Below are 26,244 nucleotides of genomic sequence, written 5' to 3'. Positions count from 1 at the left end.
AGAATAGAACATGTGGGCAATATTGGGTGTAAAAATATTAAAATTTTTCAATTAAGCTTATTATTTCCACTGAATCCCGGTTGACAACACATTACAGTTACCAAAAGGATCTTCTTTAATGGATTTTCACATAGTAAAGGGACATTTTGAGTCGGTAATAGCTGTGGAATATGCATCAAAGTAATCATGCATTTTCTTCTTTTGAAATATGGTTATTGAAGTGGGCACTTACCTCATCCAAAAGATTCAGACCAAATGCTTTTACAGTATCTTTTCCCAAGAGTAGTGGAAGGAATTCTTTGTATGTGATGTGTTGAACAATTGCTGCCATTATATGTCGAGTTTCCTGTTAAAGACAGTAAAAAATAGATAGCAGCATAAACAATGTGGGTGTATAATGACATAATAAACATTATTTAGAGGCGCTGTCTATTATGTATGATTTTTTCATTTTATTGCTTCACTTGAGTCTAACCTCAGTGACCTCATTAGTTTGAGGCAGGTATGTACAATATATGGTCATGGCATGTTTTTAAATGCTTCACAACTTTGACTAAGCTTATGCTCTGAATATAAATTCTCGCAAGGAACTCTGAGTGAGGCACTTTTAGATGGGTGTTTCTGATTTATGTCATAAATTACATGCATGAAAGACAATTTCAAAGTGCAAAAATCATTCGCTTTGACCAAGATCCTGGTCCAGGTGAATGAATTTTAATCTTTGAAATCGTTGTATTGTAATGTGCACCAGTGGATGATTTTATACAAAGTTACTGTTGCGGCACCTCCTTCAGTTTCTTTGAATAAATAATAGACATTGATAATCTTAAAAAACTGATATCAGTGAAGTCAAAAGAGATATTCCTCTTCCTGTCTTTGCCAAGTTTTAATCTTGTTGCCTGTTGCAGCCATCCAAAATTCCTCTTTGCTGCCATTTCTGTGTTATTTTGTATGCATAATCACTCATAGCTTGAATAGAGTATCTTAGCATAACTTGTATTGTTTTTGAGCCATACTCTGCCATGAAATCTAACATAAAATAAATTTGATGATTTGTTAAAACATGCTTTATTTGAAAATGCATTCCAATAATGGAAAACCAAGTTACAATACCCTGCTGTTTGTATAATTTCATTGATGTGTACAATCGGTCATTGCTATTATCCATGATTGGGCATGTGCTTAAGTTTATGGTCATCCAGCAATGGTCGTTCTGGCTACTTCATCACCCCCCAAATTTTGAATGATAAACTTGCCTATAAGAGTCGGATATGGCTGATAGTACTTTACTACAACTCATTCAGTAACAAAGAATGTGGATTTACTGCAAGAGTTAAGCCAAGCAAGGATGCTTGGCTTAAAGTTGAGAGTTTTCAATATTCACATTAATTCATGCAATGGAATACACGATTTCATCAGCTTTTGCTGAATCAAATGTCACATGCATGTGCACATTGGAGAGATCATAACTCTATGTCTATCAATCTGAAATCATTTCACTTGAATGCTCTCTCTTTCAGATTGAAGAAAAAAATATACAATGCAACTTTTTAGTTTTACAGCACAGAAAAAATTATTGAAAGATTTGAAAACATTCTTTAACAAAGAAGACAAAATTTGATAGAATACTTAAAAATGTATATTAATACATGAATAAACTAGAAGTTTTAAACTTTTATTTCAACTCATAATTGTGATTACCAGAGCATAAGAGGCAACCCATATTTTAAGGGGAAAAAGTGCATTCTATATGCTGTCAAATATGATATATGAAGCTTTCAGAATCTATCTTATACTTCGGTTTATGACAAAGGTGACTGAAATCACACACTTTGAATTCACATTTCTGGCATTTTGAATCCAGTAGTTTCCAAGTCATTCTCATGATGAAGATTTTCAAAGAAGTGTGCTCATACCTGATATAGCCTCTCATCATCCCAGTGCGGATTAATTTTTGAAAGTTCTGTGGCCATTCTATTATGTTCTCGCACAAACATGGTGTGCAAGACTGCCAAAACCAGTTGCTCGTTCACTCTGTCATCACCTTGTAAATGAAAAGGAGAAAAATAGAAATTACACTCGTGAAGTAGTGTCATAATTTCATGACTCTTTTACATATATATATTCCATATTTACATATATATACTCCATTCTACAAACAAGGTCACTGTAATGCAGTTGACCAAGTGGAACGCTACTTAATTTGTAAAATACGAGGGTCATCCGGAAAGTAGTACCCGTTCGTGCCGCATGAAGTGCTGACGACGCGAGTAGCCGCTGGACGAGGTCAGATAGCTTCAGTGGCTTGTCTGCCTTCTCTGAGCCAAGTTGCGTGACGCTAGCATTGCCTGTGTTGTTTCTGTGATTGTTTACAATGTTTAAAAAAATTGAGAACGCCGCCAGTTGTGAAGTGAGGGCAGTGATTAAATTCCTCAATGCAAGAAACGTTCGCCCATGTGATATTCATCGCCAATTAAAGGAGGTGTATGGAGACAATGTAATGGACGAGTCGTCTGTTCGGCGGTGGTGTCGCAACTTCAACATGGGGAGGGGGAACACACACGACGATGAGCGTTCGGAGAGACCGTCTGTCATTACAGACCAACTGGTGAGCTCAGTTGACGAATTCGTGAGGAACGATCGGCGCGTCACAATTGATGACATCTGTGAGCATTTTCCCAATGTTTCTCGAACAATTGTTCATGAAATTGTTAAACACCATCTGCATTATGCAAAAATTTGTGCAAGATGGGTCCCTCGCGTATCTCAATGAGCTGGCGGCGAAGGACTATGCAGCAGGAATACAGAAACTTGTCACACGTTATGACAAATGCCTTAATTTGCTTGGAGATTATGTTGAGAAGTAGTTTAAAGTATCCTCTTTCAAATAAAATTTTTTATGTTTGTTAATATTTACTTTTGTGTCTTTATTTCACGAACGGGTACTACTTTCCGGATGACCCTCGTACTAAGACAGACTTCCAATGGTTAGACTTCTGTGTCAGTACAGTGAGAGTTTTGGGGTGGGATGTGGATGAACCATCAACAAATTTTGGCTCTCTTCCATCATTTTGTATTTAACTGTATGGCACATATTTCATGATCCCTTTCAGGAAGGGATAGCTAATTCTAAGGATGAGATGTCTCTCACCTCTGCCAAGAGTGGCTCTATTGGTTGGTGAAAGACATCTAAAAGCTTTAGTGTGTACAGTAGCAGATCTAGAAATCTTCTAGGCATAAGAGTGTTTTCACATGTAAACTAAAATAATCTTATAATCCTATTTCCTATAAAGAAAGTTTAAAAAAATGTTAGATTTGAAACTCATCAGAATGGTTTAGAGACCACAATGCATCTTGCAGTTAATAATTTTATGCTTAGGGGATAACAGGTGTTCAAAAGAATTGCTGGGCAAAAAGGAATATTTATTTTGAGTTTATTTAAGCCAACAATGTTCCCCAAGGGTGAATAAGTTCATTAGTGCTGGTGAGAGATAGCATCCTTGTCTTAACCCCTTTATTTATTTAGGCTTTATTTTCCTTTCATTTTTAATTTGCATCATTGTTACCTGATTTTGTTTGGGGGATGAATTATTCTTCTATTGTTGTAGTGCATTCCAAGCTTTTAGTATCTTGAGCATCTTGTCTCGGTCACATTATCGAAGGCCTTCTCTAAGTCCTCAAATACCTCATATAATGACTTGTTTTCATGTACCATATTGTTGGCCAGTACTCTCAAGCTGAGTATTGATTCTCTTACTCTTCAACTTTTCCTGAATCCAAATTGGTTTTCCAAGGGGCTTTCTTCTATATTTCTTCAAATAATTATCAGAGTAAGTATTTTTGATATGTTAGGTATCAGGCTTAATGTTATATGTTCTTTACATTTATCCATTCATGGTTAATTTGGTATTGAAATTATCTCTCTCTTCTCAAAGTCCTCTGGAAATTTCACACTGTTGTAGCTATCTTTGATCATCCCAAAGATGGTATTACTTGCTTTGATCTTCAAGTGCCTTCATTACTTCTCCATTTCTTAATTCAACTCCTGGTGCCTTGTTTTTCTTCAGGTCTTTCATGGCTCTGTTGAATCCACTTCTCAGTATTTTCAATTGCCATCTATTTTTTTCTGCCAAGATTTCTTCTTTAATTAGGTCACCCTCAAGTGGTATGGGCCCCTTGGTAGAGCAATTCAACGTATTCCTTTCATGTCTTCCCATTGTCTTCGTTTTCTATTGGTGTCTTTCCATAGCCACTTGGATGTTGTGGGGCATCGTTTTTGTCTTCTCTGCATTACTTTTTATACCTGTTTATTAGCAGTTTTGCTGTTTCCCTTCTTTATATTGTTATTCCTTTCCTGTCAGCAGCTTTCTATCTTGTCTTTCTTGGCCTATTGGTGCTCTCATTTGACCTGATCCTGTGTTTTTGTATGAAAAATTTCTTCAGTTTCATTTTTTGAATTCTTATATTTTCATCTTGCCTCTATAAGCTTTCTTAAATGCGCTGTTATCCATGGCTGCTTAGATTTCGCTGCCTTACTAAAGAGTGCTCATCTACTGCTTCAGATATTAATTCTTTACTTCTTTCTATTCAAGGGTCTTTTTTTTTTTCTAATATTTTTCTGTTGAAAATTGAGGTGAACTTTTCTCTTGCTTGCTTTTTCTTTGGTATATTTATGTTCCATCAATTAGAAATTAGGGTTTTTAAATTGCCATGTACTTAATTGAATATCCACCTAAATTTTTAGAGTACTTGTACTCAAGAGGCTCTCATGTAACTGCATTTTATTTTCTTGTTTTTAATTGATTATTTGGATATGCACTACATTTTGGTGTCCAAATTAGGCTGGAAATTGATATACAAGTGTAAATTATTGAGGGTATGATACATACATGGTAATTTAAGGCTATTTTTGTATTGTACAAAATGAGAACATTGGTGCTTTCCTAATGAAAATTCCTTTAATGTTGTCAACCATTTACCTTAAGTACATATTTTTATATGATTAGCTACCAAATAGAAACGTTCGCTAGCAGAAATTATTCATATTTCATGTACCATGATAAATATAAACTATGATAGATTATTAGAATTATTATTAAGATTATTAGATTATTGATGGATTAATACTCGATAATATCTAATAATATATGCCCTCAGTTCTTTTGACTGCTTAGACTCATCTCTTTCACATGCTACTGACATGAACTTTACCTGCTAAAAAGCAGAAGATATCCTTGTTTGGTCGGATGCAGCCATCATCTGGAAAGTTAAGCTTAAGGGGCAAAAGATCCCGGAGACCAAGTCTTCGGAAAATTGGGAGGGTTGCTAGGAGACCCCCTTGTAGTGTTCTCAGTGAATCAGAAACTCGTACAGATGATCCATATATGAAGTTACCATCTATATATGATGTTAACAAGTTGAATTGAACTCGAGGACCTAGAGATAAAGAATGAGATATTGTACTGGTGTTATAAATGTAAAAATATTTTTGCTTTAATAACTCCTGAAACTTCTCAAAGTTTTTAGTAACTATGATTATATTTTTACATTTATTGAGTTAAAAATAAAATCATTATATGTGCTATTCAAGGAATGAATTGATGTAATATATATTTTTAAAGGTAATATGGCATTCTCAAAATAATTACCATCTCTTTAAAAATGAATTGAAGTTTGAAGACCAGAGAATAAACCCATCAGGTTATCTTAACGTTGGAGAAGGAACTTCTTGAATATAGTATGTTAAACAAGTGAAGCAAAAATGAACATTGGGTTGCACCGTTGCTTTTCAAAGATTTATAATTAAAATTCATAATGTTTCTTTAAAACAATATTCTAATAGAATATCCTTTATATAACACTGTATATATGTGTTCAGATTCTCTCTGGTGTAAGTTACTGGTGTTGTCAACACTACTGATTGTCAATTTTGAGGTCCAAAATTTGAATTCTGGTCATTTTCAATTACATTTAATGGCTAACTTTTTCTATTATAATAATAATACTGTGTCGTGTTGATTCAGAATTGTATAACTCCTTTAAAGTGCATGACTTGAAATAATTTTAAAGTAGACCTGGACCATTGAAAGAGGAAAATATGTTTTGGTATGGTTTAATTTTCTCATATTTACTTATTTGTCATTAAGGAAATAGGTTATTTGAAAAAGATGTTTTTTAACTTATGTACCATGGAACTGTTCTTACCTAGCCTGCAGTCTTCTCTAACTCCTGCAAAGGAGCGTGAAAAGTGCATGCACTTTTGGCGTAAATTCCCATAGAAAGGGTCTGCATTTGGCAGTATAATGGGCATACAGTTGGGATGAGGCCTTGGGGTTAGACAGCAGTCTGGCTCCTCTAGTGTTCTTTGATCTTTTAAGGAAGTATAGAAAGAAAGAAAATATAGTTGGAAATTGATGTACATATTTCATAGAATAGTCACAGAATAGTTTGATACATAACGTGAGAATGTTGTAGTTTATAAATTGACAGTTGATTAGCCAAATGTATATTTTATCTCATTTTTTACCACTTTTTGAAATGCATAAATAAAATTCAGACCCTCCAATTACATTTGCAAATCTCTGCACCCAATTTCACAATTCATGTTTTGATACCCGACACTCTTAAGTTCTGAGCAAATATATTACTATCTTAGAATAATTCTTATTGCTCGTCACTCAAATCAAATTTGATTTAATGGAGAAATTGACTCCTGCTATTTCATTCCAGTCAGCTGAGAATACTAATAATATTCTCTAAATTTACTTAAGATATCAATTATTATGGAAATAATTGGAAAGGAGTTCCAAAAACAGGTTAAAAATTTGTTCTTTCTTGAAGTTTAGCTATTGATATATCACTTTAATGTGCATTTTGGAAATTCTGGAATGGAAAAATTATTGGCTAGTCATGAACTTATGCACAAACCACAATCAATTCAATCCTTCCAATCAAGGTTTTGTTGAGAATTTAGCTCTCAGTCCACACACCTAAAATTAATGGATATTTTCTCCATGATTGATAAAAAGATGATGGCCATAAATTTATATCTTATGTAGCATTATTTGATTTTTTTTAACCATTAACATTTAATCATCAAAATTAAAGTATTGAAATATTGAATAATGTTACACTTTAGACTTAATTCTGATGAGGTTTTATTCTCTCACCTTTTGTTTCAGCTGTTAGAGTAAGGTCGTGGTCAATCATTTGTCCCCATGCAACAAACATAAGGTTCATTGTGTTGTCATGATAGCCTTCATTTCGGTGTACCTTCTCAGAGACAAGGCGTGGGTTAGGTAGAGGCTTCCCATCATGACCGGCTCTTGGAATACTCAGACCTGTCATTACATCATACGGATTTAATTGATTATTAAGTCCTATGGTTATGAACTTAAATATCTGGAAAATTTGAGCTCTACAACCTTGTAAAATAACAATTTGGTTGGTCACTACCGTGGAATATCTTTTCCCACAAACCATCACAGCAAATATTTTTCTTTGTGGGAAAAGTAGTGCTAACTTATTACGTCTATTTGAGTTTTCCTTTAATTTGTTAAGGAACTTAAATGATAGTGCCATGGTTGAAAAATGTAATCTGGATCCATAATCTTGGAATTATTTTTGGCAGAATATATTTTCAAAATGGTTGCAAGTTTTTTAGTATTACTTATTTTTATGCTCATATTGTATAAGTTGAACCTTTTTAGGACCTGATAAATAATATGGGTCATAAATGAGAAGAATACCGAACAATTTCTCTTAAAAAGGATAATAAATTACTTTTATATAATATATCTGGTTAGTGTTTAGACTTTTTTCTTTTGGTCTTTAAATAAATGGAGGGTGGGTAAAATAAACACTGCAATTTAAAAGCCATTTTTGACCTCCACTATAGAGTTGGGGTCGAGAAAATAATGTTAGCTTTAAGTCTTTGTTGAACCCTAATCTACAAGCTTTTTTAACTTTCTACTTTAGTTCCAATTTTAATTCTAGATTGAAATAGATACCACAGTTACTGGAAAATAAAATGTTTTGAATGAGTGAACAACTATTTGGAATGAATGCCTAATTAATTTGTTGGGTTCAGTCTTAATTTATCAGTATTAGTTGTGGAGCTTATCATATTTTGAAAGAGTGAAAATAATTGAATATATTGTAAGGCTTATAAAATGTTGGCATTAACGATTTCCAGGAAGGAACTCAAAAGGGTTACATAGGGTCTATAGGGAAAAATAATTAGTTGCGATTTTAGCAATGGTATTGATTAAAAATGTATAACAATTTTCATAGATTTCTGTTATTGAACATGTGGAGAATAATGTAGCAGCTATATTGAATTTTGGTAATTAAATTTTAAATTAAATTTATTTGTTAATAATGGGAATTTGTTGCAAATGGTGTTGCAAATACTTTCTTTGAAATGTACGAGGGTCATCCGGAAAGTAGTACCCGTTCGTGCCGCATGAAGTGCTGACGACGCGAGTAGCCGCTGGACGAGGTCAGATAGCTTCAGTGGCTTGTCTGCCTTCTCTGAGCCAAGTTGCGTGACGCTAGCATTGCCTGTGTTGTTTCTGTGATTGTTTACAATGTTTAAAAAAATTGAGAACGCCGCCAGTTGTGAAGTGAGGGCAGTGATTAAATTCCTCAATGCAAGAAACGTTCGCCCATGTGATATTCATCGCCAATTAAAGGAGGTGTATGGAGACAATGTAATGGACGAGTCGTCTGTTCGGCGGTGGTGTCGCAACTTCAACATGGGGAGGGGGAACACACACGACGATGAGCGTTCGGGGAGACCGTCTGTCATTACAGACCAACTGGTGAGCTCAGTTGACGAATTCGTGAGGAACGATCGGCGCGTCACAATTGATGACATCTGTGAGCATTTTCCCAATGTTTCTCGAACAATTGTTCATGAAATTGTTAAACACCATCTGCATTATGCAAAAATTTGTGCAAGATGGGTCCCTCGCGTATCTCAATGAGCTGGCGGCGAAGGACTATGCAGCAGGAATACAGAAACTTGTCACACGTTATGACAAATGCCTTAATTTGCTTGGAGATTATGTTGAGAAGTAGTTTAAAGTATCCTCTTTCAAATAAAATTTTTTATGTTTGTTAATATTTACTTTAGTCTTTTTATTTCACGAACGGGTACTACTTTCCGGATGACCCTCGTATTTCAATGTCATTTCAAACAGTAATTTCAATTTCTAATCTTAAAAATTATGCTATTTCCACAAAATAAATTTTTTCAATAATTGTGAACTGTAAATTGTGAATTGTAAATGTGATTGTAATAATTGAATTACAATTTGTGTGTGAAATTTATCTTTACTAAGATAGTAAGTAATAGTAATAGTAAGTTTATTGAGCCGTGGAAATGATTGAGGGTGAATTTTAAATAATTGAATATTTGTTGCTGTCATAACACAAGGGGTAGTGTATCAAATTCACCTGTTCATAATATTGGATATTGCCTTTTAAGTGTACTGAAATTAAAGTCATGTTATTTATACTTCCTATATAAAAATTCTCCATTTTGATTATAGGTATTAATGATGATAATCATCTCACCATCAGCATAATCAGGAGGTAAGAACCTCCTAAATGCCACACGTGCTGAGCCCCATGTGGGATGGGCCAGGTTATTGCATGAGCCATCATGCATGCGGAAACGACCTCCAAAAGGTCCTGGATTGTCACATGTTCTTCCAGCTGCAATAGAAGGTCAAAGTCAATATCATCCATGTGGGTGTGTCAGGTAATTATATTTATGATATGTTTTTTGGCTAATTTTTTAGTAATAGTTTTGTATTCTGCTATTTCGAGGTGAACCCATTTAAAACGGAAAATTAAATATTACCACCAATGTTGAGAAATTCTTACGATTGGGAAGAATATTATTTAAACACTATCAAAGGAAGGTCAGTTTATTGATGTTACACCTTAACTAGAGTGTGAGCTCAGTAATTATTAATGTCTTAATGGATGCTAGCAAAGTATTAGCTTCCAAGAAAGCATTTTTCCCCCCTGAAAATCAGTTATTCAGTTAATCAGGTAATTAGTTAGGCTTAACCAGTTATAAATATGACTTCATAGTTTTATTCTTTGACTAGCGAGCTGATGGAATCATTTTGTGTGCTTGTTTAAATGTAAAAATCTTAGCAATCAATCCGAAGATTGGTTCTTGTGAAATGGTGAGGATGACCCAAACTAAGCCTAATGACGTGTGAAACTCTCTTGTCCAAGTTATCGATGAATTCTGGATGATTCTCTTCCTTGTGGCACCTGCCATTTCCTAATGAAGTTCTGGTGCCCAGGATATTGCATTGCTGGAGCGTTAGATCGATTACTCCGAAGAATTTGGATATCCTCATCTAAACCCAGGATTCCAACCTAGGACCCTCCTGCCAGTAGCCATATTATATATACCCTCCGGTTATGTGTATTTTACAATTATCACTTCGTACCTGCCCTTGTTTGTAGAAATCGAGGACAAAAAGCAGCAATTTTTGTTTTTAGTGTGTTTATCCTTGGAAGGACCTCCCACATTTCTTCCTTCGTCAGTTCGTATCTGAAAAGTAATATTTTTCCAATAAATAAAGGTCATTTGCATATTCCTAGAAAGAAAGGTTTTCAGTCTGTGGGAGCTGGGGAAATAGGTGGTGCAAAGGTTGATTTCTGTGTCAGATGTGGGGTTGTTTTTCTGTGGTGTGTGAGGTCGGATGGAGTGGTGGATTTTATTCTGTAGGAGCTTTTCTAGGGAACCTTGTTTGTGGAGTGCATGGAGTAGATTGTGTAGGTTTTTGTTGAGGGTGGCTGTGGTGTTGCAAATCCAGTGTCCACGGATAGAGAGAGAGTTAGGAATCATACGTTTGTTTTGAGAAGGGTGACTGACAGCTGGTGAAGTGTAGGTATTGCTGATGGTTAGTGGCTTTGAAATGCACTGAAGTGGTGAATTAGTTATTGTGATGTGAGATGTCTGTGTCAAGAAAGGTGATGGCGGAGTCTGAAATGGAAGGAGTGATTTAACTGTTGAAGAAGAATTTAAGGCTGATAAGAAATTGTTGAGGGACTCAAGAGCAGTGTGTCCAGAGAATAAAAATGTCGTCTATGTAGTGGACCCGGAAAAGAGATGGAGGGGTTGCTGTAAAAGGAAAGTCTCTTCTAGGTGGCCCATGAAGAGATTGGCGTGTGATGGCACCATCCTCGCTCCCATTGCTGTGCCTTTGGTTTCTACATAGAAACAATTTTGGAACTAAAATACGTTTTTTGTCAGGACAAAAGTGGCTAGATTGAGGAGAAATTCAGTCAAAGGGCGCTGGGGTGGGGGGTGTAGAGCAAGATAATGTTGGAGAGAGGATAAGGCTTATGCATGAGGAATAGTGGTATAGAGGGAAGTAAGGTCGATGGTGGCCATAAGTAGGTTGAAGGTGGAGGGAATGGAGACAGGAATGGGGAAAGGAAGGAACAAGATGCTGTGATGAAATACCATACTTAAAATGTCACAGGCATTTGTAGTCGTGTGCAATGCGCCACGGTTCACGAGTTAAATGCCAACTTTAAACACGTAGGCTGTTTTTACCTTTAACAAATCCCAAGAAACTGCGGGAGATGCCGCAACAGTAACTTCATTGTCATAACATCTTGTTCCTTTAAAAGCCCTCAAAATTTCAGAGTTTAAGAGGATGCCTCGATAGATTAACTGGCTAAAGCACTCGGCTGGTCATCTAGGGATCCGGGTTCGAATTCCGGTCAAGATGAATGATTTTAAAACTCTGAAATTGTTGCATTGATACACAACTTAATGGTTAACTCTCTGCAATTGTGAATGAAAAACTTGTAATGGCACACAAACTCATTGTCAGAGCTTGAATAATGAATAAATATTGAGTATTTGAAGAGGTATTTCTTGGGAGGTTTAGACGATCAAGATATTATGGCAAATTACTGTACATTCAGTGTCATGAGTAACTGTAGGCAATTTCAAAGAACTACAGGACATGCCGTGAGATTTACTTTTGCAGAGTCCTCCACTAATGTGCATTAAATTGAGGGATCTGGGTTCAACTCAAGATGAATTATCTGCGCACTGAAATTCCTACATTTTAGTACAGTTTAGCTGATGACTCTGTTAAAGTAACTGGCACAGCATCTCTTGCAGTTCTTTGAATGTGACCCTCTCCGTGCCTGCTAACTTAATTTAGTGAATAAAATAATTATTATAGAGCTTATCTCTTGCTTTAGTAGTTTTTTGGTATCCAGCAGTGAGAAAAAATTAATTTTAATATTTTAATAATTATCCAAGGTCCATTGCTCAACATTGTACTATATATTTTACAGTTCATTAATATTTCAATATCCTATAAAAATATGCCATTCATTCTACTCCTACTGTTGTCATCATCTTCAATGAAAGACTATGATCATTGATGTGCTAAATATTAAGGCTATTTGTTTTATGCCATGCAATTTTAACTCCAGTAATTTTTTCTTGATAGTTGGCTTTTGCTATTGATTTTTCTGTAAACTCATGGCTAAGGACTATGGCAGTTAAAACTTTGTTTTTCAAAATAATTTAGGAAAGTAGAATGATATACTCACTCTCTAGATAATATCCTAGATGTTTCCAGGAGGGTTTCCCCTAGCAAAGCAATTTGACCATTGTCAATGGGTCGATGGGGGGAGTAGGGTGAACGTAGGTTTGTGACCCGCCTTGCTTTGTCGAAGGCATCATCCACTGCTGTATATGGTATGCACAGCGTGACAGCATCATCAAAATCTACCTGTGCATCTCTGTCATGCCCCCCATTGTGAGGTTTGTGGTTTAATGGATGATCTCCGTAGTCCCCATCATCTTCTCTTCCTTCAGAACCTTTGTCAACACTGTAGAATGAATTAGAGCATGTTGGAATGTGTGAGATCTTTCAGAAATTAGGTGCGGGTTTTGCGAAATATCCATACATACTAGGTATGTATTAAAATATGATGTTAGTAGAAAGCTACATACTACATGACTTATTTGCTTCTTTTACTGTTCACTGCTGTTCATAATAGGCTTGAAAATTTGGGGCTTTCTGAGTTTACATCTGTTTTAATGTGCATGTTCTTTTATTTCTCTTCAATAAAATCAAAATATGAGGAATAATGAATGCACCGAATTCAACTTGGTAAACTGATTGGATATTGATGAATATTAAAAGTTTGCTCTGGATACCAAGGTGATTTGTAATAGTTTTTAAGGTCAATCCAAAGCCTAAGACTACTATGTAATAAAATAGGTAATAGTGATCCAGTGACCGGATCCACCAAAAATGAACATGGGTGCTGGAGCACCTAATTGTTCCTATAGCTGACAAAATATCCAAATCCATTTTATAGTATAGGGCAGAGCAAGTATCACGAGAATATTTACTTACTTTCTTAATAAAAAAATGGCACATTCATCATCTTCTGACTCTGCCAAGATCGAAGCATCACTTTTGAGAAAGCAGCTTGGCAAAAGGCATAACAGCATGAGACCATGGAGTTTGTACCTGTGTTATGAGGAAAAAAAAACAATAGTGATCTCTGGAATCCAAATTTGTAGCATTGAAAATACGTCTAAAATATGATGGCACATGCTTTAACCAAAAAATGGAGTGGCTGAAATTCCTTTTGGGAAGTTATTACATTTCCTAAGCTTCAATATTGTGAGAAGAATGTGTGGTCACTTAAAATCTTGCTACCTTTGCACTTAAGCAAATGCATATACAGGTAGATCCATCAGATGGACTCAAGTTATGCTATTATAATATTTTCCTTGGCTAAATATTTTCAAATAAGCACTAAAGTGATTTTGACGCAGAGCAAGGGTGACAAAATATAAAATATTTCTCTTCATTATGGATAGGCTTGTAGTGTATTTATTGATAATAATACTTAATGGAAAATACCTAATGGAAAAAAATTGTTTATTAAGAATTACTTAGCATTGAAAATATATATGCCATGACTTTACATTTAAGGGTCATTATTTTGATCTTAAGTTGCATTATTGTTAGGGGATGAATCAATTCTGTTTTTTGAAAGGACTTGAAGTGGTACAATCAATTGGTAAAATTGGTGTCTTTTAATCTTCCTATTGTTGCTTAAAAAATACCTTCCATGTATGTACAGGGTGCGGTAACATAACTTCCTTTTTTAAAGGGGTTTTGCTTAATAAAAATGGAAGTTATGTTGCCGCACACTGCACATGTATGTTGTGGATTCTTAAGTGGTCAGGACTATTGGTTCTAATCTCTGCCGCAAATTACTGCATGTATAAATTATTTTTTATCTGGAAACTGCATTATTTTCTCAGTAAATTCAAAGAAGCTGCAGACAAGATATTATCAACTATTTTCTATTTGAAAAAATATGACCCAGTTTTAGAGAAATAAGGCATCTTATGGTGGAAGAATGCCATATTATGTTGAAACTGGTTGCGATTGGTTTGATAAAAACTGTTAAAGTATTATATCTGTCACTTATTTAAATATTCATCACTTACACAAAGTTGTGCTAGTAAGATTATTGTCTCAAAGATTGAATTTTTCTGAAAATGCAGACTATTTGATAATTAGGTTGATTGCATTAAAATAATTGAGTTCATTTTCAGATGGTGTCTGTACTATTCCATTCAAGAATTAAAGTCTGCCAAGTGCATAATCAAACTGCCAGAGGAGGGGTGGGAGCCTTGGACAGGAGTCACAGGCACTAAGGCTTGAGCCATTGTTAATCTGCCTGCTACAAGAAGACAAGGGACAAGACCACCACAGATAAGGTATGGAGGTCACCATTCCACCCTCCTTCCATGTCCAATGTTGCTGCATTTCCGTGATCTAATGGGAACTATTGTTGATACATGGCTATACACGAGACAATTGACTGAACTCAGTAAAAATTGATTATAAATTCAATTGGGGATCAAATTTATTTCAAAATTTCATTTCTTTGTGTAGGACTAGGAATTTATCCTGCCCTCCATAGACATATGATAAAAACCTCAAATTAATGTTTTTGTGAGGCCAGTGAAAAATTTTGGTCTGATAGAGGCTTTTATAAAATTGAAATTTTGGAGGAAAAATATTTTGAAGCATTTATGTTAGACAACTTTGAGGTGTCCTTGCAATAAAAAAAAAATATTTGACAGCTCCTCGTATAGAAACCAGAGACCTACGACAAATTATCATAAATGGTCCTTCCCTTTGAGCTCATCATTAAGTGTCTTCCTCATCATAAGAATAGCTTTCATATTATTATGGTCCCCAAGGAAAAAAAGAATGCATTCATTTGTCATTTTCATTTCGATTGTTACTCACGATGATTTATGTTATTTTATTATGTTTTTCATTGACTGACTACTTTTCAAGTTTGGCTATCAATGGCAGTAGCATGGATGAATCCTAGTTCGCAAAGTAGTTGAGGTCACAAGGTACTGTGTTTTCACTTTTTGCACGAAAAATTGGTTGTGAAAAGAATCTTGGCAAGATGGTTGCTCTCAGTGGAGAATAAACACAACAGTGTGGTCGACTCGGAAGCTGATTTGGTGCTTTTCCGCCGCAATCCTGACGAGTTTCTATCTGCGTCGATACATATCTGGGGACGAAGCATGGACACACTGCTATTTCACTCGGAGACAAAGGAACAATCGAAACAGTAGGTTTCCAAAGGCGATCTGCCTCCGAAGAAGGCCAAGACGGTGAAATCGGCCGACAAGGTGATGGCCATGGTTTTTTGCGATTCACACAGAATCAGCTACATGGATTACTTGCGAAAAGCATATGCGATATATGGAGAGTATTATGTGTCGGTATTGCACCAGTTGAGCAAATAAATCGAGAAATACGTCTTTATTTGGCAAGGAAAAACATTAAATGTCATCAAGATAATGCACGGATTCACACCTGCGCAGTTTCGACGGCGAATATTAAGAAATTAAAGTTCGAATAATTAAAACATCCTCCGTATTCACAAGTTTAGCCCTCGGTGGCTTTTTTCTTTTTCCATACTTGAAAAAATGGCTCGGCGGAAAACATCAAACGAGGAGGTCATCGCTTACACAGATTCCACTTATCCAAAATCATTCTTTCTGGACGGCTTAAAAAAGTTGGAGAAACGCTGGATTATTTCCTTAGTACTTATTTAACGACCCACGTAGTACCCCTAAATGATGGAAAATGTACCACCAAATAGATGGTTACTGTTAATTCTGTTCCATTGGTGGTCGTTGAGACCGCAATTTCCTCCGCCGCGGTGATATTTCGTAATGGCTTTGGCTTCGATGGGACATAAAAAATGTCTCCAATGAGTGTGTCCAATCGATGACTGTGTTCGGTGAAAGACGGTGTGTTCAATGATGCTAACCGCCGTATTCGTCTGGTGCATATTATCGATTTCTTCCGGAGGAGTCCGGAAGCTCAATGGCGCACCCAAAACATGGTCATTTGTCCAGAAACGCCGCGCAAACGTGCACGGTTAAAGCTGAATATTATTAATAGTTCGCTCGCGTCACGATTTCGTGCCTTTTGTAATCAATCAACGTGTTGTGTGCTCACTACAAGTAACATACTGATCATGCGAGCGGGAAAAATGCACTCTGGATACCACCGTTGAATTCCCTTTAAAAATTGGTCTACACCAACCCTCTCTCGCGTTGCCTGAACGGATAGGTTAAATCCACATTTAACTAAATGTTGTTAACTATCCTAGACTGTCAAATGGCGTTCGGTCCTCTGTGGTAAACCTCTAATCTAGAATTGGGAGACAGTCAGTTGGTCCTCTTATGCTCCTCCACCTTGCTCCCTTGGATAGTAGTAGTTTTGAGGGGAGGCGACCGACAGCTGAGGTCATTTGCGCCATAGGGGATGGATAGGAAAGGATGAAGGGTGGAGAGAAACCCGGCGTCGGCATTAGCCTACTCTTTACGAAAGGCGCCAAGGGGTCCGCAGTTTAACGTCCCATCCGACGGACGGCGTACTCACTCAAAGTGCCCTCCACAAAGCACCTCAAGGAGGGATCGAGATACCTCTGAAAAATATTCAACACCGCCGGGATTTGAACCCGGGCCCTCTGGGTGGGAAGCCAGTGCGCTAGCCCCCGCACCATCTCGATCCCCTGCTCCCTTGGAATATGATTAATCTGGTGTCTACGGAAAATTTTGGTATAATGAGCCGAAGGGTAAAATACGCAAATTATCGTAAATCGGAACCCTTTAGCTTTTAAATTCGTCGTGGTAAATGTTGAACGTGGAGTGCACTTTATTTGCGCATTGATCGAAGGTGTGGGAAGCGAATATGCTAGGCAACCTCACCGATCAGGTCCCCCCCTCCAAGCACGAGGTGAGGGGCTCTCTACGCACACTTAACAAAGGCAACCTTCGGGTGGATGACTATGGCCGAAGATAATTACAGCAGTCGCAGTCGTTGAAATGAGTCATTTGATTGCGCAACAATAACTCAACTTCTTACAAGTAGTATCAAAATCGGAAAAGGTGAGGAGAGGATATGGTGTATTCTTTGAAATAATTCATTTGCAGATATTCCACAATGTTATTGGCCTACTTGAAATCCTTTCCTTTTCTTTCACAACAATTACCCCAGACTAAATTTTATGTTTTTCGCACTTAACTGTTGGTGTTTAAGTGTCCAACACGTAATCAGAACATTGCCATTGCATGTTGTCGCTTTGGCCAAGTGTAACTACTATGGTATGTCCTTAATAGTGTGGGGAAGACCATTGCGGAATGTTGTACGTGATTACATCCACCGTGGGATCAAGATGTGACGGTGGCTATCGTACTGGCTTCCCAGAGGGCCCGGGCTCGAATTCCGGCGGTATTGAATATTTTTCAGTGGTATCTCGATCCTTACTTGAGGTGGTTTGTGGAGGGCACTTTGAGTGAGTACGCCGTCCGTCGGATGGGACGTTGCGCTGCGGACCCCTTGGCGCCTATCGTTAAGAGTAGGCTAATGCCGACGGCGGGTTTCTCTCTACCCTTCATCCTTCCCTGTCCATCCCCTATGGCGCAAACGACCTCAGCTGTCGGGCGCCTCCCCTAAATACTACTACTACTACATCCACCCTTGTGGTTAATACCTGAGTTTTAAATGGCTTGCATTGAAAAGAATCGTGCGAGTTGGCCTGAATTTTAACCCGGATCTATCAAAGATTGCGGCCAGTTCGGTACGTATTCTTCATGTGCCGTACCCGTAATGTGGGAGAGGGTGCAATGTCATGAAACTTCTGAAAATTTATCTGACAGGGTCTCCCCGGGATGGATTTTCTTAGCATATTCGTCTTTTATATTTTGGAGTGGGAGCATTTTTGGCATATTTACCTAGGTCTTAAAAGACCCTAGTTAAGCCTGTTTCTGGTTCGTGGAACTATTTTGATTGAAGTATTTTTCCCAATCTCTTATTATTTCACCCTTAAACCGTGAAATCTTAAAAAAAGAAAATTGGGGAAATGTAAATGTATTTTTTTGGACAAATTTGCAATAATCTTGGATCGTAAAAAAACATGAAATTACCGAGAATTAATTTTTTAATCAAAAAATTATGTACTGAACAAGAATAAAAGGATTTCAATACTCTCTTTTTCAATGAAAATCCTCACAGAAATGAGTAAAATCAAATTTTATTATTTACGAAAATTATACTGGCTTTTGTTAAAAAAATGCTTTATATCATGGTTGATAGCACCCATTTTGGTGTGGAAAAAGAATGAAGTGGAGGATCGTATAAATATATCGTGTATATTTTACAAATAAATATTTTTTATGAATTATATTTTAGAATTTAAACACTAATTACATGCATAGGCACCCTTATTATCGAGACTAAAACTACGCAGTAGACATATCTACTCATTGAACTTCTACATTTATTTTACAACTGCTGCTTTTAATAGTATTTGGTAGTGAAATTGTCACAAAAATCTCTAAAAGAAATTTATGGACTTGAAAAACGCTTCTCCGGCCCTTGAAACCTATATTAAGAAAACATCTAAAAGATTAGATTTATTCAGATCATATTGGTCGACTGGGTTTATTTTTTTACAACTATCTTTCTTTTCATGTTAAAATAAAAATGTTTCGACATTGAAAATACTTGTTTTCGTTTGCGAATGCTGCATGCTCCCTGGTTTCACTGAGTACGTTGTATTAAAAAAATCACCAATAATACTTTAGCAGGCGTCTTCAGGTGAAGTCACCGTCGGAACTTGTCCACTAATGAAACCCGGGAGCATGCAAGCCTTCGCAATTAGCAGGCCGCGAAAGACGTCGAACCAATCAATTTGCCTTCGGTCATTACGATGGAAATCGGGCCGTAAAAATATTACACTGCGGTGCATCAGGAACTGCTGGTTGGAGTGGCTTAGTGCACGGTCATAAATTCTCATTCGGAGAGTAAGATACCATTTCATATAATATATCGTTACGTATTACAATTTTCAAATTTATTGTGATCGAAATATCCAAGGATTCAGTTTCAATTATTCTGTGAAAATTTTGGCGTATTTGAATGGCTAACTTTCCTGCTTGTTTTGAGCACAAGCAGGGCAGTAGCTTAATCTGCGCTTTTTGGGACATAAGCCCAATATCCATGGATTTCATGGTTCCTTAGATCCCCTCGATCGTGCCCAGTCATGCATGAAGGTAAAAATCATGAGGTTTCTATATTTTGTTGTTATAAGATTCCGAGGATGTTACCCATGGACACAGAAGAAAATATGAAGGTAATTCTGTGTAACCCTTGTGAATTTCATGTAGCAATGTGGAATTATTAGGAACTCTACTGTCGAAAAATTTAGTGTCGGAGAGTGAATTGAATTGATTGACTGACGTAGCGTGGGAGATGTAGTCAGTCATTATTTCCTCAGCTTATTCGGCGAATTGACGAAAAATTAGAAAATCAATCAGCAAATATAGGAAAACAAGGGTGGAGGAGTCCTTTAATGACAAGTAGTCCGCAAGTGTGGGGCAATTTGTGGTGGTAGTCGTGGGCAGCGTTATTAGCTTATGATAAGAATCGTTTTTAATTAGTAAAGGAGAAAATTTATCTTATAACAGATAGTTAATCATTTCGTAAAATAGTTACGTGGTATAGGTGGCGAAGGGTAGGTCAGAATTACTTTTACTATATTTGCAGTGTTTTTAAACATCAATTAAGAATAGGTAGCTAGAGCCAAAGGCTGGAAATTGTTCCATGAAAATTCTAGAGCCTATATTTTTTTTGCAAATCTTGCTGCGTGGAGAAATTGGCGTTTATTATATTTAGGCTTCATACTTTTCCCATTCACGATTCATTGATGTAATTGTGAGTACAATATAACGGAGATTTATAGCTGTACTATTAGTTATAGTCATGTGAAATGAAGTGAAAAACTAAAACAAATTCCTATTAAGGTCAAGTACAATCATCAGTATTCATTTTTGTATGAAAATTCTGGTATGGTTTCTTTGAGTGATGCCTCAAGTGGAATACGGGGCCAAAACTTCAGATCGCGTGGCCCTAAAATATACGTGGTTCATTGTTTCGTCATATTTATGCAAATCCCATTCCTAGATCCAGCAAAATTAGAATGTCCTTGCCAAATCGAGGCAATGCCTCAACAATGTGAAATACCGCATTTCTTGATGGTATGTGAAGGTAAGTTTTTTTTTCGACGTAAAGAGACGTGTTTTTCAAGTTTCTTCGCGTAATTGTCCGAGTTTAGGGATAAAACAATTATTATCAAAGAAGCCAATTGTGATTCTCTCTGTGAATGACTCGTTAGCTTGTTCGTTCTCCCATATAATGGTTTCTTCACATCCGATCCACCTGGAGCATTGAAGTCCGGTGTGCAACCAACGGGAAAAACACGTTCCCAGGAAGGTGGCCCGGGTTCGATTTCAAGGGCAATTTTTTTCTTCGAGTGCGTTAAAGTTAACCGAATCGCCGTGTGTAGTCACATCAACGACCAACATTGACCCGTTAACAGATGCGAAATCGAAAATTGCCTTTCATTTCAGAAAATGTTTTTTGCGGCTATTGTCGGATTTCTGTATGGTTTTGATGATTCTTAGCCAAGGGACATGGCAAGGGAGAGTTTGAGACGCCGAAAAGCTATATGGTTTTGAGTTGTGCATTTTCCCTCTTTGAAATGGGGAAGCATGTAAGGCTGTAAAGATAATCGTAAAATCATAATAATATATCGATTACTTTTTGAAATCAAGTAAATATGATTGACGATAAATTAAATTTCCAGAATTTAAATCAGTTATCGTTTTGGTACATGTAATTAAACCAAACTTTCGTAATAGGGTGACAGATTTTTTAAATTATAAATTAAATTTGAAAACTTGGAAGGAAATCATGAGATGTTTAAAAAAATTTGATTTAATTTTATGGAGAAGGCCGGTTGATTTTGATGAACTGCATTATATGATGCATCACGATGATTTTGGAATCAGCAAGTGTTTATTTACATTGCATATAAAATATAGCTATTTCTGCTCGAAGAATATTAACATGATATTAAAATATGAAGTGGCATAGTTAGTATTGTATGGAAACGACTTTCTTTGATTATTTTTTTAACTCATTTTTTCTATCTGAGAAACAATTGCTCCTTTTTAAAGTGTCAATTATAGTTTCAAATTCTCTCATCAATAAAGGTACGAAATATATGAAATATTGTCAAAAGTAACGCCGGAATCATTTTAAATTTTTAGTTGAGTTTCTCAGAATTTGCTCAGATGAAGATATACAGGGTTCGTCCGGAAAATAAGTGTACTGAGCTCAGGAAAAAAAATTTATTACACTTTTACATATATTAAGCTAATATTCCTCAAAATAGGACCCTTGTGAGTCGATACACTTGTTCCAGCGGCGTTCCCATTCCTGGAACGCTCCCGCGAAGGCATCATCGGGAACCTCTCGAAGACTCGTCGTCGACCTCTTCTCTGCCCTCCACGAACATCTTGTGCCACCGAAAGATCATGTTTCTGGACATGGCTGACTCCCCGTAAGCCTGGTTAATCATACCGACAGTTTCGGTAGACGATTTCCCAAGCTTTACCGCAAATTTGATGGAATAACGCTGCTTCGGCATCGCGTTCCGTGACGTGGGTCGAGCGTGGAGGTTCGCGTTAACAGAGCTCCTCACTACACCACAGCTCAGAGCCGACTGCCTTTTTCAGCGTCGCTTGCCAACATACCCCCCTCCAATCGCAGCCCGTCAGAGCGGTGCTGGGCGCGCCTGGAGCGGCGGGAAAAAATCAGTACACTTATTTTCCGGACGAACCCTGTACCTATTTTCCTTTTGCTTAGGGATAATTTTTTTCGTACTGTGTGTATTACTGTATTCTACATTGAAATCGAATATCTTCACCCAAACGACGGAAACTTAGTATATCGCTAGTATTACTTTGGCTCGGAAAAGCTACTGTAAAGATTTACCCGTGATTGGTAATTTCAAAAGGGCTATTTTAATACAGTTTGACTTCTTCCCACAGCAGTTCTACTATGTAGCGATTGAGGCAATGCCAGTGCAGAAAGTCAGCTGAGAACAGCAGTGACGCTGTATGAATGAGGATTTGTAAAATCCATGCAAATATTTTATATCTTAGTTAAAGTATTAACCAATTCCTCCATTAAAATTCTGAACTTAATTCACTAGTACATATTAAATTGAAGTAATTGACTATTCCCAACTTCTTCCATGTATTGACAAGTAGGAGCTCAGGAGCTACCTAAAAGAGGCGAATATTATTTCAAATATTAATTTCAGGCTGTGTAATTTGTTAATTGCCTAAAACAATATCGAAAGGCCTTAAAATGGATCTAGCCAAAAACATGTGTGGGTCTCATCGTGAAAGTTTCTTAGATAAAAAGGAAATAATGCGTCTCCATTTAAGCGGCTGAGTTCATGCACCACCTGCCATTAGACCTCATTGAAAACTAGGGGAGGGTCGAAAAAGGTTTTTTTTAAGTTTCTAGAAGCGGTACGTACAAGTATACGATTCGCAGCGATTTTGACTGGTTAAAAACGCTGGGTGAGTGGGCGTCTCACCATGTTGAGTGCGTCGCTTCAGACTGACTAGGCCGGGAGTGGACATGTCTCAGTGCGACTGTTTCTTCCCCCCTCACAGGGAAGAATGCCATGAAAACAGTTGCGTTTTTCTGCGCCGAAGCGCTTGCCCAGTCGGAGTTTTGGGGAATTTCATGGCGAAAACATTTTCGGCAGTCTTCGCCGTTCCGGTGATTTCCGTCGCAAATTAAGTCTCGGCTCCCACGAACTGGCCACGGAGGGGGCCGGTCGAGGTTTTTCGTTGAGCCCGTGGGACGGGACCCGGCGAGTGAGAATGGGGATGCCTGTACTATATTCGTTTACTCGTTGCCGCTGATGAATTCATTCCACAACTATTGTGTGACAAACGTTTACCTATAACAATGCGCAGTGAAACCTGCCCAAGCCGGAAACGGCGTAAAAGAAACCTGTCAAAGACAGAAACATAAGCATCGTTACGTTTGATGGGCGTTTTATTCTCAAAGAAGCCCCTCTTAAATACGTGGATCTGTGAAACGTGGACAGAAAAGACAAAAATAAAAGTTTTCATTGTATCTTTGATTCTGTTGCTTTTGAATCAAATTAAGGCGGAAGTAAAAGCTCCGATGGAAATGTTACAGCTAGCTTGGAGTTGTTTAACGTTATGCCAAGAACTGCGATCGTTAATTTTTTGTTTTAAATTATTTATTTTTATGAAATGCTATGCTTTTTAAAATAAATAATTTCCTCACTACGCATTTACTAATACAGGGGCCTTCAAAGGGGTTTTACTTTTGAAAAAAGGAAGTTATGTTGCCGCACCCTGTATATATCATGTTTTTAATTGTTTACTGAAAGTCCATGTCCATTGCTTCATCCTCTCTAAGATTGAAAACCTACACATCCCGGGAAAAAAATCTCGTGATCGGTTTCGCATTTACGTATCAGGCTGTGTCTGTGGTATGATATACCAGTGTAGCCTCAAGACGCAGGAGAGACGTTCGGTAGGGGAGTCAATTTCGTTCCTTATGTGCAATATCTGAATAAATGACTCGCGCACAGATAATCTGGTTAGTTCCAGTTGAAAAGTAAATTTCATTCTTTCTCTCAATCTCAATGTATCAATGTTAACGTGGCGTCGTAAGTAAGATAGTGTATTGTTTAACTTTGACCGTCATTTCATTGTTTAAGTTTTAATTACAATGAATTATATTTTTCGTTAACTGTTTGACCTGAATTATATCTGTATACGTAAATATTTTACGAGGAAAACACCCTTGGGCTAAGAAAGAAATTTGGCGGATAACGGACGTAGATTGAAAGCAATCGCGAGTTCACATTTTTTCACAGAAGTTCGGGGAATTCCAGTGTAACTTAGCTAAATATTCGGCTAAATATTTTAGCTAATAATTAGCTAAAATATTTGAGATATTTTCATTGCGATTGTATTTGATTTATCTCCCGGCCTTTTTAACTGATCAAAACTACTAAATTTTTGGGATTAGCACATAGTGTAGTTGTGGTGGTTCACCACAAGACGGATAGCAGTATAATGGGAGACATTGTAGTCCAATATTATACCAAGAGAGACTTTGAAATCTCTTCCACATGTTTGGGGAAAAAATTACTTAATTTTAGAATTGAACTGGGTGCACGCAAAGGTGAAGTTGCGTTCTCTATTAGTTTCTCTGTAGGGACAAAATCGCATATTTGTTTATTTGGTTTTACTTAGCCTGATTCAAATCTAGTGGTCGTTGTTTAAACTGACGCTCAGTCAACTTGAAACTTCAAATACCTTACCGCAGTACTGATAATGACAATAAGTAAAATATTCTATCAAATTTAAGTTGATCAGTCACTGGATTTTCGTGTTGTCATGAGGGATTATGGAAAGGTCTTAGTGAGTAGAGTTCAAATTCCGGTTCATTTCCCCTTACCTTCGAATTTTCGCATAGAAAGCCTCAGCAGTATGATTTGTCAGGGGGTGGAAGTTGAGGGACAAAATTCTAATCTCGCAAAGAAAAGCCATAAAATAAAATTAGGAAATATTATTTTTAATTTCGAAACTCGATATAAAGCTGAAAATATATTTTTCATCGAAAGCCAAAAAATGTATGCGACTAAAAATTATAGCATGGACCCTTATCACTCGTACCTCAACTAATAAAAGATATTAATGTAATAACTTACTTTTCATTAGCTTAAATTAATCTTAGAAGTTCTGAAACTTACTCTTTGCATCTCATTAAATGTTAAAGGTACATTGGGAAGGGTTTCATTGGGAAGTAAATGTGAAAGGTGACATGATTACTTTAGTTTTAAAGATGATCAAGTGATTCAGACAGCTGAGGATTCGCAGTTATTATTGAATACTTTACAGTAACAATGCGAGAAATATGGGAAGAGGATTAGAAAACAGAAGTAATGACATTCTCGAGATGTGGGAAAGCCAAGCCAAACATTAAAGTAGGAGAGAGTAATCCAGATCAGCTTATGTATTTGGGCAGTATATTGGAGGGAAAGAGGAATAGTTGTGGGAACATTAGACGAAGAATTGAGCTATTTAGAGCAGTATTTGCAAGAAGAAGTGAATTGACGATGGCGATATCGAGTAAAGATGTAAAGAAAAGATTAGTTAAGAATTTTATATGAAGCGGAGCGGTTTATGGATGTGAGACCGGGCAAGAGGATGAATAGGATTGGAGGCTATTGAGATGCGCTAATGGCGGAGAGAGGAAGTTGGACAAATAACCCAAACACTAAGGTTCTAAATAGGGTGTAAGTTTCTTGGGGAAATCCGAAAAAATTAAAGAAAGTTGATGGAGGAACATAGAAAAGTAGTGGAATGAATAGAGGGGAAAAAGTTGGGTAAGCGGGGTAGAATATGGAAGAGAAAAGGCCTTTTTATGCATCATAAAATCGGGTTAAAGTTAACCGAGAAATGAAGAAAGAAATAATGTAAGGCAAAGAAAGAGGAAGTTCTCCCTTTACTCAAAAGTGATGACCGTTAGGGACTATCCCAAACCTACCTTTTAATAGGTAGGATACCTTGAATGAATCTCATTACAATAATCCCCGTCCTTTACATTTAAATCCCATTTCTTTATTTTAATAAAGTCATCATGTATAAGCGGGCGTGGTTTGAGCTACTGCCCGTAGGGATTCGATTCCAGGTCACCTCTCTAG

The 26,244-nt window shown here is 36.9% G+C and overlaps 1 protein-coding gene across 1 annotated transcript in view; it reads right to left on the bottom strand.

The window, feature by feature from the left end:
* The window catches only part of LOC139696610 (salivary peroxidase/catechol oxidase-like), a 50,708-nt gene that overhangs the window by 12,288 nt on the left and 12,176 nt on the right, over nt 1-26,244 (bottom strand). The window contains exons 2-10 of the mRNA XM_071595417.1: nt 13,425-13,541; nt 12,610-12,891; nt 10,476-10,579; nt 9,580-9,720; nt 7,170-7,340; nt 6,205-6,369; nt 5,212-5,436; nt 1,917-2,044; nt 233-346 (exon numbers count right to left, since the gene is read on the bottom strand). Coding sequence (XP_071451518.1) covers nt 233-346; nt 1,917-2,044; nt 5,212-5,436; nt 6,205-6,369; nt 7,170-7,340; nt 9,580-9,720; nt 10,476-10,579; nt 12,610-12,891; nt 13,425-13,541 — 1,447 coding nt within the window. The remainder of the gene's footprint in view (nt 1-232; nt 347-1,916; nt 2,045-5,211; nt 5,437-6,204; nt 6,370-7,169; nt 7,341-9,579; nt 9,721-10,475; nt 10,580-12,609; nt 12,892-13,424; nt 13,542-26,244) is intronic.

This window comes from Hetaerina americana, unplaced genomic scaffold (genome assembly GCF_022747635.1).
Source record: "Hetaerina americana unplaced genomic scaffold, ioHetAmer1.1.p SCAF_7, whole genome shotgun sequence".
Classification (NCBI taxonomy): Eukaryota; Metazoa; Arthropoda; class Insecta; order Odonata; family Calopterygidae; genus Hetaerina; species Hetaerina americana.
The sequence above is the reverse complement of the archived record's forward strand: the minus strand, read 5'-3'. Positions and strand labels throughout refer to the sequence as shown.